Source organism: Vespula vulgaris, chromosome 14 (assembly GCF_905475345.1).
Source record: "Vespula vulgaris chromosome 14, iyVesVulg1.1, whole genome shotgun sequence".
Lineage (NCBI taxonomy): Eukaryota > Metazoa > Arthropoda > Insecta > Hymenoptera > Vespidae > Vespula > Vespula vulgaris.
The window spans coordinates 5,107,776-5,121,174 of record NC_066599.1 but is presented as its reverse complement, the minus strand read 5'-3'; the positions used below and the strand labels follow the sequence as shown (position 1 = coordinate 5,121,174).

Sequence of the window (13,399 nt, the reverse complement as noted above, 5' to 3'; positions counted from 1 at the left end):
TATTTAGTTTATGGTGAAAACAAAGAAAAAATGTAAAAATATTATTTTATTATATCAATAGCTAACTCTCTATGATCTGGAATTACGGTAACGATTTGATGTTCATTTTTTTGCTCGCTGTCTTATTTGTTCTGGATACGTCTTCTTCAATATTTACGTCACTATCACGTTACGAACTAATTAGTATGTGTGATTTTCTCTGCAAATAGTACGGTAAAGCCGAAAATAGATGTGAGAAAAATAAATCTCTTTCTATTCTGACCAATTAGGCTCGCATTCCTTTCAGAAAACTTCTTTCCAGCTCTGCACAGAATGCGTATGTGCGATGTATGTATGTAGGAACTTAGATGTGTATATGATGATTGTATGATGACAAAATATCATCAACAACGCTAAACAAACGATAAATTATTACACTGAGCGATTTTAGAACATATGTATTTCGATGTAATAAGCGAGAAGCATAGACGCACATCGCAAAAATAAGTGCTGAAAATTCAAGAAAAAATAGACGCAATAACACCCCGCTGGGCACTTTCGCATCTATTTTATTTTCGTCGATATTTTATTTTCAAACGCCGTTGTCTCGACTTATGTATATTACACTATAAAAGTAGTATGTTCGGCTATTTATTAGTATATATAGAGATACGTTATAAAAGAATATGTTAATTACAGCAACGTATTCCGTTGGCACATATGAGTACACAATGACCTTAACCGTGACACAATGGACATAAGAATAAATATATAAAATACCACCTCACGGTCATTTTGTACAAATAAATAAATAAATAAAAGAAGAGAATGATAAATGGAATAATAAATAAATTTACCTATGTAATAAATTTGAATTTCTCTTTGTTGAGAAAATAATGGAATTAAAAGTTCCTCCGTATTTATCCATTATTTAAAAAATTCTAGTAATTGTAAATAACGAATAATAAATAACTTGTGAACTAAACAGTGAAATCTATATGCAATAAAATATTATAATTCTAAAATCCTGGATGTGTCTTATTACTAGGCCTTATTAAATTTAATTATTATTAATCAAGAGAAAAGACCATCGATAAGTCCGTTAAGAGTAAAATAATTTTTAAAGAGATCACTAAAGAAGTTTGCTATTTAAAATTATTGAAATAAAAATCAAACACTGCCGCGTGAATTTTATAAAAATTCTATATAATCCGAAAAATAGAATACCAACCGTTCATTTTACTCGTGGTATAGAGAACAGATGTAGATCACTTGGAGAGTAAACCAAGACACACGTGCAACATCGGAATTCCATAGTCGAAAGAAAGCGAGAAAGAATGCGGAGACATGAAAAGGATCCTGAAAGAAGAGGGGATACGATGAGACACTAGTAATTGGGTGAGTGTGTCCCGTGAATCAACAGGCAAGGATAATTCGAAAGACGATGGATAAGTGAGAGAGAAATTAGAAAGAAACGAGGAAGGAGGCGAGAAGAATGATTAAAGACTGGCATACATGTACCTATAAAATCAATGTGTTGTTGGACACGATATCAATTAAGTCGTTGTACAACAACGACAAAATCTGGCTTTCTGGATTTTCTGTCGAGTTACAAAAAGTTTGGCTTCAAGAATGCGATTTAGACCAGTTTATTTTTTATCCCCCGATTCTTGAATGCTATATTCCACTTTACTATTATTATATTAATATAATAATAATAATAATAATAATAATAATAATAATAATAATAATAATAATAATAATAATAAGAAGAAGAAGAAGAAGAAGAACAACAACAACAACAACAACAACAACAACAACAACAACAACAACAACAACAACAACAACAACAACATTGTGGAAGAGAACAATGTGGAATTATTGATATTTAAATGATTCATTTTCGCGAAATCTTAAACGACTGAAAATGTACTATTATCATAGCCTTAATATGAAAAACTAAAGAAAGATATTTCTAACTAGCTTTTGTATAGTAATAAGAGACATTTACAGCTTTAGAATTATATTTTATTACTTATAAATTTATATAGTTCTTAAATTATTATCCAAACACTACTACTAGAATTTTTTATTCATTATTTTCTGAACAAAGAATATAGCCTCAATATAAACGTATCCTGAGAGGAAGAGATAGAGAGAGAGAGAAGGGAGAAAGATAGAAAAGGATAATTTGCTTGGAAGGTATTTCCGCAACACAACGATTTTAAAAAAACAATATTTATTCATATCCATTTTTTTTATCTATAAATATCTAAGAATATAAAATTTATAATTTCAATGAAATATTAGATTCGCGCGAATAAAAGTCAAAACAAGGAAAACATAAAAAATGTTCGGTCAGTTTTTACAAAGAAGAAACAGGCGACAAATATAAAGTTAAATAATATTTTTGAATAAATTTTAGTCTAAAAGAATAATCTTCAGTGGAGACTTATGATACGACTTTTACAATATTCATTACATAAGTATGTTTTGTTGATTCGAAATAAATTAAATCCTCTAAAAACGTATTTTATTTTTGTATCTACAAACAAAATTATATAATGTGAAAATTATATTATTTCTATTAATATAATTATATCATATTAAATATAACTTTTATTTAAAAAATATTAAAATTTTTGCATATGAATAATAATTAATTTTTTGCCGATAAAGTGAATGATAAAATATCAATGACCTCTTACTTTCGACAAAGATTATTGTATTGCATTTCCAATGAAACTGGTAAGAGGAAATGAGATAATAAGTGTTACAAAGAAATGAAGAAGAATATTCCTTGGCAAAAGGAAAAAGGGAATTGAAGTAGGAAGGGGAAGAAGAGAATTCTATAAGAGAATTAAAGGAAAGTATGAGGAGATGGAGGAAAAAGATAGAGATAGGCGGAGGAAAAAAGATGGTGAAAGATTAGGAACTCGAGATTAAACAGATTTTACAGAAAGGTTTGACAAAAAATGAGACAAGAGGGAAGAGATATTGAAAAGAGGAAGAAGATGAACATATGTTAAGATGCACAAAATGGTGGAGAAGAGAAGCATGAAATGTGAGAGAGTACTTAGAAAGGCTGAAGAAAATACTAAGAGAGGAGAGAGAAAAGATACTAATACTTTTCTCCCACTATTAGGCTATTTCACTTTTTTTTTTCTCCTTTTTTTTTTTTAATATGATAACGCAACGCACTTTCTCCTTCACAACGCCAATCGCGTGAACATGTTTGTTTTACCTTCTGATTCCACGTATATTTTAAGTAGTAATGTAACATCGCATTCAAGTCTGTAAATAAATATAATTTCATTATTCGTTTTAATGCGTACTGGAATACTCTAAGAATCAGGAAAATATTTATTTCTTACTTTAAATAAACACAAAGTGATGCTTAATAAGAAGATATGTTACAGGACAAGGAATCGCAATAATGATTCCACTTTATAACTTGTGCGTACGTTCGAATGATGAAAATGCACCTAAGTACGTTTCTGATACATTATTCTTGAACATAAATGTGTAGTATTCGAAATTACGAACGATACGCTTTCCGTTATACTGATTTATGTTTAGCAACGTTGGAAAATATATATGTACTGTTTAAAATTGTTGATTAGAAAAAGAAAAGAAAAATAAATAAATAAATAAATAAATATTATATGCCGACATAATTTGTATGTTTTTTAATTAATATATACTGTTTTGTTATTCCACTTTTGAAAAAATTGTTTTTCTATAGTGACACTGAGTTCATATATTGTATATACGTATGTTTATTTTTATTCCTACCTTTTGAAACTATCTTTTTTCAACTATCATCATTGAAACGTATACCTTTCTCTTGAAACGTACTAGTTGCATCATACATGAAAAATAACATGCGCATTAGAGTTGCAACTATCAAGAATATTGTTTTCTAGCAATTTTCTGTCACAACTTGCTATTTTATAAATGGAACCCTAGATATTTTCAGTCATTAAATGACACGCGTGTTATATTAAAAGAAAAATATATCACTTTCCGCCTATTGACAGAGATGAAGACTGAAAAAAAAATTATTAGAAATATGCATACAAAAATAACAAAATTCAAATATGACGACTAAAGACAATTAATAAATATAAATTATTAAGTTGAACATTGTTTAAAAAACAAGATACGTACTATACGTATACAGAAAAATGAATTTATCTGTAATTATAATGGAAAATTCGAGAAAAGAAGCGAACGCAAACACATCTCGGTATTACGCTTGATTATAGCAAGCGTTCTCGTCCCCTTTGAAACAAAAACCAGGCGTGCGACTGTCTTTTATTTAAATTAAACATGATAATTATCGACTTTAAGGTTTCCTTTGTTATTTTAATATTTTTTAAGGGTATGAGACACCAAGGGTCATAATGATTAATACAAAATATTGAGTAGATAAATATATTACACTTTCACTTACAGTACATTTGTGAAAAATACATCAGACTTACGCGGCTATATCGCATGGACAAACACACACACACGCACGCACACACGCACGCACGCACGCATGCACGCACACACAAAGACGCAATTCAACAAAATTTGTTCAGTACTGTTCATAGAATGGGATGATGATACAAAACGATCAACGAAAATGAATATTCTATGCGATATATTCCACGTACTTTTAGCGACCTTTACAAAATAACAAATATTTGAATACATTTTACTAATTTTTCATACATACATATATGGTCTATCATACCATACCATATACATATATGATAAGTCTTTTCAGTTTTCTTGTTTCAACATGCTGTAAGATGATGAAAAGAGATATAAGAATTTCTCTTGCATAACACAAAGCTCTTTAAGACTAATGTTCCTTTATTCCTTTTTTTTGTAAATTACAAACTCAAATTCTATTGCTAAAGCATAATGCTAATATAGCATGTATATTTATTCTCAACATCTTACGCAATCAGTTTTCTACTTTTGAATAATAATATTTAAAAAATGAAAGAAATAAGCCGTATATTGTGAATACTGGTTTAAGTGTAATTTGATAATTTCGTACAATGAATATTATATAAATGTTAAAAAAAGGATACTTAAGATTTTCAAATATGGAATATAACAAAAAATCTATAAAGGATCTGTACTGCTAGTGCCAAGTGCATTGACTATATATTATATACCGATATGTATATAATTATTATCGTTTTGTATGTTCAAACAAAGAACGTTAGTATAGATTGTATGTGATTTCATACCATCAACATAGGTATGTGTGTATCATTATACACATAGTGACATGTTTAACATGCAATTAATCTGAAGCTTGCACAAACAGTATTGTTGCGCTTATTACTTCCCATTATACACAGCCCTCTTCGCTTTTATTTTACATTCAAGTTAATGTTTCAAATTATGAATAGAAACGAGAAAAAATAATTAGAGCTTGTAGAAAGAGATCACATATAGAATCCGATAAAATTGATAAAAAATGTAAATGTTTCTTAGTAATTTTCCATCAATTTTATCTCTTGTTTTGCATTCTATATATAACTTTTAACAGGAAAAATCAAAATCTTACATAAACTATATATGTAAGAGACAAACGTCGTAGCAGTTTTCAAAATGCATATTTAGGAATTATTAAGAAAATGATATATAGAATTTATCTGTCTGCATCCAAAAAATTAATTACAATTCTTTATCAATTATAAGATACGAATATAATTTCCTGGAAAAGAGAATAAACAAAATTGAAGTTTTTATTTTCAATCTTGTTTTATTCCAACTAAAACTTTTTATCAAATGTTCTTAATGTATAAAACAGGGAACGAAATATAGATACCATGGCCGCAATTTAAGTGTTAATATAATTATTCATAAATCAGAATAATTATCAAACTTGTAAACTAATTTAGTCTAATTCAGAAGAAAAGAAATTTAATATTTGAAAAGAAATTTAACATGTATTTTCACATATAATATCCATTTCTTCTGAAAATACTATACTCTTTTATTTCAACTATTTTTACATATGAGCAAAATTAATAGATGGCCCCTTTCTGCAATATTGTCATTTATATTGGTTAATATGGCCAATTTTTAAACTGTATACGCGGGGATAGCTTCAGCAAAATGAAAACAGTGTTTTTACCAAGGTATACTTATTAAACGAATTCTTATATTTTGGTTCCATCTATAGATCTTGCAACACTGAAAATAAAACTATTTAAAAAAAAAAAAAAAAAAAAAAATCTAAAATTTATCCAACACTGATAATAAATTATCAATATGAAGTAAACAATTTGGTTGTTACTATTTTCAGTAAGTATTGCTTTTGCTATTAATTTGCATACGAAACCTAATAAACAAATTAAATCTATGAATTATTTGTATATCTCATAACGTTATAATTTCTGATATTAGGTATCAAGTAAAGAAAATTGCACCATTGTCTCTATAATTGCTAAAAATCTAGCTATGTTCTAAAAATAGATGTACTTCTTATTATTTCCAATACATTTATATAACATAACAAAACAGACATTATAAACCAATTATATATTATTATTATATTGAACATTATTGTTCACCCATTTCAGGTAAGTAATTAATTGATACTTGATAAACAAATATAAGTTTACAAAGTAAAATTCTGATACATAATGAGTCAACCTTTGTCAACCTTCATTTTGCACAAAAAATCAATAATGTTTCTTCCACTAAAACTGGAATTATTAATATTTATGTTATATATTATTTCATAAAAATAGGAAAACCTAAAGACTATTGCAATGCATACATTAAGATGCCATAAAAGAGCGCAGTAAGTTGATTAACATATTCTATCCTATGAAATTTTTCATCAACATCTCGATTTTAAAAAGCAGATAGCTTTTATTCATAATCAAATAAAATCTATAGATCTATAAACATTTTCTCACAGGAAGTGAATAATTCATTTAATAATTCATTTAAAAAATATATGTTATCTTTTAAAAAGTCAAGTTGGCCATGCTACACAAATTTTTAATCATCATTTTTTTGGTCAACTATCGTTTCCTGGTTGACAAAGACAAAATATAATGATAGTATTAATATAAATTATTTCAAGTTTTTACAAAGAGATATAAATTAATAAGACAATTTGATCATCGATTCTTGGAAAAGTTTATACGTTAAATAGTTTTATATATATATATATATATATATACGTATATATATATATATATATATATATATATATATATATATATATATAAACATAAAAATGCAGAAGTTTAAAGGCACAGAAAAAAATCATGGTTAATTTTTGCTTGAAATAGGCTCCTAATGTTACATTTAATCATATTAACTTTACATATTTATTAAGAATTAAGAACAACGACGAACTTGTGAGTAAGACTTTTAAAACTTGAAAAAATATAAAATACTAATAGATTTGTTTAAAACGAAAATAATTTTTTATAGTATAGTATTATCTTTGTTAATATGGAAAATTTGTTTGATTAATTTTTTCTATTTATATAGGTGAATACACTAAATAATACTATGATGGAATTGTTATAATTATTCTATAAATGTTTAAAGATAATAGAGATTATAATTTGTTATTATATTAGTTACTCATACAACTTAAAATCTTTTCTTGCCAAAAATGCTCATACTTTCTTCAGAAATTCTGCTTATATAAAATTATATAGAATAATAAAATTCTATCATTAATATCTTGCATGTCAATAATGATTCAGCAAATGACCAGAATGATAATAATTATATAAAATTTGGACAATATATGTTAATTTCACCTATCTGCAATACTTATGTATAATTGTATATTTTTATCATGTAACCTTCACTTAGGTTAAGTAACATTCTTCTCGAATGTCTCTGTAATATAGTATGTTTTGCTTCATTATGCAAACATATAAATTGAGTATACTACATTGTCATGTTTATAAAACATTGACATCAATTTCTGTTAAATTTTAACAAATCTGTATTCATATGTCCATTTGTTTTTCAATGAAATTTTTTACTTTATTACAAGCAACAACCACCTTTCGCTTGTCCTGACGAATGTGTTTAGCAAAGCGGCAGCTGAATTATTAAGTTTCCAAATACACTAAGTAACTTCTTAAATGTCAGTAAAATAATATAAATAAAAACAATCTGGCTTTCTGTTTGACTAAATGAATCGCTTTTATAAATTATTTCACGTGTTTAACAAATTTTTAAAAATATCACATATTTACAGCAATAACTAGTATGTTTAAATATCCAGAAAGGTGTTGTTTTTATGCATAAGAAATATTACATATTAATGATTACAAAAGCGAGTACATGCGAAAGTAGTAAGTCTACTTTACACAGTACTACATCAACAAAAAGGTTTCACTTATCAATTGGATGATAAATCTAAATTTATGCTGTTAAAAATGTTCATGTAATCATCCTTCATACATAATTTTGATTTTGAGTAGAAGAATCATAGATCTTTCTTATGCAAAGAGTAAAAATTCTACTTACTTTCGATTATCCAATTATAGAAGTAAACGCATTGATGCATAAAAGTTTTCTTAAAGAATTATACGAACATGTGAAAACACATGCTTTTTCTTGAGTCATTGTCAGATCTGGGAGTTAATATTTAATACTGCAAGAATATGTTACTTTTTCGAATTATCTTCTTCGCTCGACCAATGTTTTTCCTGTTCTTGCAGTTCAAACTCCCATCGTAATTCTAATTCGCGCATATCATTCGCAATGCCAGCCTCGTATGTATCTTCCTAGATATTAAAATATATGCCTCGATTATATTTAAGTCTATATCTTTGTTGTATTATATCTAAATTATTATACCTCTTCGGTCTTATAATCCTGATTGAAACTTTGATTTGTAAGTAAGTTAGCTGGTGATTGAATCCATGGTACGGTACCATAAGGACTCCAATTTCTCACATCCTTTTCTTTTTCTCTAATACCTGCTTCAATCATTTGCAACTCCTGTGCAAGTCTTTCACCAGCTGTAAAAGCTGCACCTTGTGTTGCAAGCTACAAATATTCATAACATTAAAATATATTTGAAGTTAAGAAAATAAAATGTGATTATTTCTAAGATATCAACGATACCTTTAGATCATTAATTTTCTTTTCTAAATGTTTCAATTGTTGTTTTACTTTCTGTGATTCCAAGATTAAACTGCAATAAATGTTATTAAAATCACTTCAACCAATAAAATATTCAGTAAATACATCGATCTAATGGTTCATTTAAACTTACTCTTTGGACATACATTCCTGTTGCAAAAGATGTGAATGTGTTTGTGATTCTGATATATTTCGTCCAAGAGCAATATATCCATCTCCATAATTAGATGTAGTAACAGATTGCATTCCTCCGTTTGTACCGATAGATGCATAAGCTATGTTACAAATATTTCTCACTCAAATATTTCATGTTCTTTGTATATTATTGAAGAATAATATTAGTACTTACGCTGATTACCGTAATACCACGATGAAATGGAATTAGGAGCTGGCATAGGTCGAAAAGTAGATATTGTAGGTGGACCCTCGTTATACAGACTTGTAGGTGGTACACCATTTGGAGATCTTATGAAAAATTAAACTTTTATGAAAATGAAGAAAAAAATAAACAAAAAGAGAAAAAAAATCATTATTTATTATACAGACCTTATCATGGTTTTTGATAATTTGGATATTGGTCCATACTTGCTCGAAGGTGAAGCGTCAAATGGTACAAATTCATCATCAAATAATACAGAATCTGTACATCGAAAATTATTACTGCAACTCATATTTGATGCAGGACCTATAGGATTTCCAGATGAATTTGCCCATATCGATAAATTCGATGAAAGCACATCTCCTTGGATGTCACAATTCTGTAAAAAAGTAAAAAAAATATATATATATAATGTAACATGACATACGCAGAATCATAAACAGTATAGATTTACTTCTTATACCATTTTCATCTGAGGAGCTTGCTTGTTGACTATAGTTTCAAGTTGATTCAAAATTTCCATTCTACGTTGTAACAACATTGCCAATGTTTTTGCTACTGTTCGTTGCTATAATTAATACATAAGTACACGATCATTTATGTATAATTAATAACAAATATTCGCATTAAGCGCTTCTTCATATTTTATATAAGTATATTATTGTATATAAATTACCTTTTTACTATTAGAAATTCCGTTTGTTACACCTGATGTTACTTGCGGCAGATCCCACATACTCATATCAGTTGTGTTATAATCTAAAGATGCTGCAGGCATAATATAATGAGGACAATGAATATCCATGCTTTTCACTGGAACCATATGTGATAAATTTTGAGGTGGTGGCAACATGTAACTTGTCAAAGATCCAACAAAATTATTTTCGTTACTAATGATAGGATGTTGCGTTGGACTGACTTTATTCAACGAATTAAAACCTAGAAAAAATATTAAAATCTTAAAAAATTCTAGGAATAAAATGATAACTGTTGTTATACTGCAATATTACATACTATCCCTATGAATATCATGCGGTTTTATGGAATGATAAGGTACTTCTTCGCTTTGCTTAAAAACCTTATTGTTTTGGACAATAGATTTATCCGTCTTTAATTCCGTATTGGTATTCAAAGATAAATTTGTTCTGATACTCAACTTTCGATTCTTTGATCTATACCTGGCAAAAAAAGAAAAGAAAAAGGAAAAGAAAAATGTACTCCATTAATAATACAATAAAAAAAGAAAATATCTTATTTACATAATTAAAACTTACTTATCAAGTTCCATGTCACTATGTGCAAAGGTACAATTGGTAGCTCTCGGACAAGATCCTCTAAGAGCAAGGTCTCTACACATGCTTACTTTATACTTTGGTTGACTTGGGCCAATATTATGAGTACCATCTGAACATTTCCTGTTTCCATGTTGCTGAATGAATTCCACCAAAGCTGCAACCACAGTTCTAACAGCTTCCAGTGCTGCACGACATTCAGCTAATGTGGGCGGTTCTGTTTCTACATAAGACAAATATATTATATATTTATAAATATAACATGTATTAAAAAGATACAAGGATGTAAATACCTGGACTAGGATCTATTGCAGCTAATAATTCTAGTTGTGGCCTTAAACTGCTAAGTTGTCCTGGATCAGGTGTACGTTGTAAGGCAATAACTAATTCTTGCACACTTTGAGCAAAAGATTGTGGCGTTTGTAGCTTGTCAATAATACTTTGCATATGAGACTTATGACCAGTATCTCCGTATAATAAAGCAGACCATTGATCAGGAGCTATTCGTAATCCAGCTTCAGTTGCTATTTGAACAATCTGTGCATCGTGTTCTCTTCTTAAAGCATCATATGTCCTAAATTCTTCTTTTAACTGCATTAAAGATGAATCACCTTCTCTTTTAGATACCTAATTATGCGGAAATTGTTAGTTTATGAGAATGCATTAGCAAATATAAGTGTGTGATAATGTGATAATTAAAAAAGATAAATAAACCTTACCTTAAAACAACTTGCTCTATAAAGAAGCTGTACTACATGTCCAATACTTGTTTTTGATGCTTGTGGAAAATGTGGTTCCAAACGTTGAACCACAAACATTACTAAAACTTTTCTTGAAAGAGCTGAACCATCCTCCAAAGCTAAAAGAACTAGTTTGAGAACTTCCTCTTGCATTGCTAGCAGAAAGAATAAAAAAAAATAAAAAAAAAGGAAAAAAAAAGAAAAAAACAAAAGAGTATAAAACAAGAAGTGAAAACCAATTTTTTATATGAAAAATATTGAAAAAGTTAAGAGTTTAGTACGTATAATAATACCTGGCCCAAGGAACTGACAACCACGTGCACGTACAGCAGCCCACAAATTGGCACTAAGCTGTTGAGGATTTTGATGTTGTAATATTAGCTCTGTAACAGATCTTTCCCCTAAGCTTCGAGCTGCTCGTACAGCACGTGCTCTTCCCTCTGGTTCTACTAATTGGCAGCCTACCAACGTAACCAATTTTCTCTGCATTGGACGAGACACAAGTCCCATTCCTGCTGCTATAGTTGGATTTGTCTGACATGGTTTCAAATAAAGCGCTAATTCTTCAATGCAGCGCTTAGCCACTAAGTAATTAGCATGATCTTCAGGTGGTAATAATTTTTGATACGATGTTGCAACATTTGTTGGAACAGTATTACCAACTAGTTGAAGCAAAGCTTCATTTACCGGTAATCTTTCTATTTCAGTGTTTATAGTACTCTAAAAATGATATTGTTTAATGGATTACATTATATATAAAACATTTATATTTTATGTAGTTACTATAGGCATTGTACCTGATCGAAAGGGCATTGCTTGCGGTGCAAATTTGCTAGACAAGTGCTGCATATTGTATGACCACATCCTAAAGATATTGGACCTCGTACGGCCACATCAAAGTCATGACAACAAACTGGGCAAGAAAGAAATTCAGTCCACTGTGGTGCCTGTATTGGCATTCTAAAACATAGAAATAAAATATTTTAATATATTCTTATTACTACTAACAATAATAAAATAATTAATTCTATAAATTTTGAAATATTTAAATTTCTTACATAAAATGAAATATTTTTTACATATATACTTTTATGTAAGTTACATACTGCAACAATCTAAAATATTTCAATAGGTAATAGGTAAACATGTGCTATAGAGTTTCTTAAAATATTCATGCATATACACGTAATATACTTGTAAAAATTTGTTGTAATATGCTTTGTGTAAACATTCAATATTAAATGCTTAGCAACTTTTATATCCATCGTATTTAGAACTGTTTGTTTAATCCCCTTTTGATTACGTTTTATTACGAAAACGATCTAAGTAACATAATGGCAAATGTATGTATTTCTATTAAATTAATAATATTAATCTATCAACATTATCATGCACATACACACACGCACGCGCACACACACATATTATTGTCCATGATTGTCGCAATAAGATTGTTTAATTATTTGCAATAAATCCTCGTGACGTCTGTTCTACATTTTATCTCTACAAAACACAGTTGTGCTTTTATCGTCGTATGACGAACCTATTCAACTAAGAATTAACGTGGAAACTTTTTTTTACATCTAAACTTACCTCGTTATTGTCTCTACAAAACATCACATTAATTAATCAGTTACTTCGCACATAATTCTGCCATTAAAGCAGGAACAGATGAATCACAGATAAGATGAGCTCAGCATGATCTCCATAGACATTTCTACGTCGCTGGCATACACGAGGAAAATAATCTAGAAAGATAGATTATCTCGACCACTCGTCAGATGGTGCTCTTGTCTATTACGAGGGATTCGCATGAACATTAATAATACGAAAAAGCGTTATTGGACTACGTAAGAAACAACCAA

The 13,399-nt window shown here is 28.7% G+C and overlaps 1 protein-coding gene across 2 annotated transcripts; it reads right to left on the bottom strand.

The window, feature by feature from the left end:
* Nucleotides 1-4,402: 4,402 nt before the first annotated feature.
* Nucleotides 4,403-13,292, bottom strand: LOC127069103 (roquin-1). Of its 2 annotated transcripts, none has more exons than XM_051005804.1 (15): nt 13,128-13,292; nt 12,332-12,494; nt 11,828-12,254; nt 11,514-11,689; nt 11,088-11,421; nt 10,777-11,017; nt 10,517-10,680; nt 10,179-10,441; nt 9,966-10,070; nt 9,670-9,881; nt 9,473-9,588; nt 9,257-9,398; nt 9,106-9,175; nt 8,836-9,027; nt 4,403-8,762 (listed from the first exon to the last, which is right to left on the bottom strand). In XM_051005804.1, exons 2-15 carry the CDS (start codon nt 12,491-12,493, stop codon nt 8,643-8,645), a joined length of 2,724 nt encoding a protein of 907 aa, XP_050861761.1. In that variant the 5' UTR covers nt 12,494; nt 13,128-13,292; the 3' UTR covers nt 4,403-8,642. The 2 variants fall into 2 exon arrangements, with proteins under 2 accessions (XP_050861761.1, XP_050861762.1); XM_051005805.1 differs by having other exon boundaries at nt 11,514-11,653.
* Between the last annotated feature and the right edge of the window lie 107 nt (nt 13,293-13,399).

What these genes read in the sequence shown, in the direction of transcription:
- LOC127069103 (XM_051005804.1), bottom strand. Translation starts at nt 12,493, where the DNA reads ATGCCAATACAGGCACCACAGTGGACTGAATTTCTTTCTTGCCCAGTT. An exon ending in AGCAATGCCCTTTCGATCAG is followed by an intron (nt 12,255 to 12,331) that starts GTACAATGCCTA and finishes TATCATTTTTAG; the next exon opens with AGTACTATAAACACTGAAAT. An exon ending in TTGTCAGTTCCTTGGGCCAG is followed by an intron (nt 11,690 to 11,827) that starts GTATTATTATAC and finishes TCTTTCTGCTAG; the next exon opens with CAATGCAAGAGGAAGTTCTC.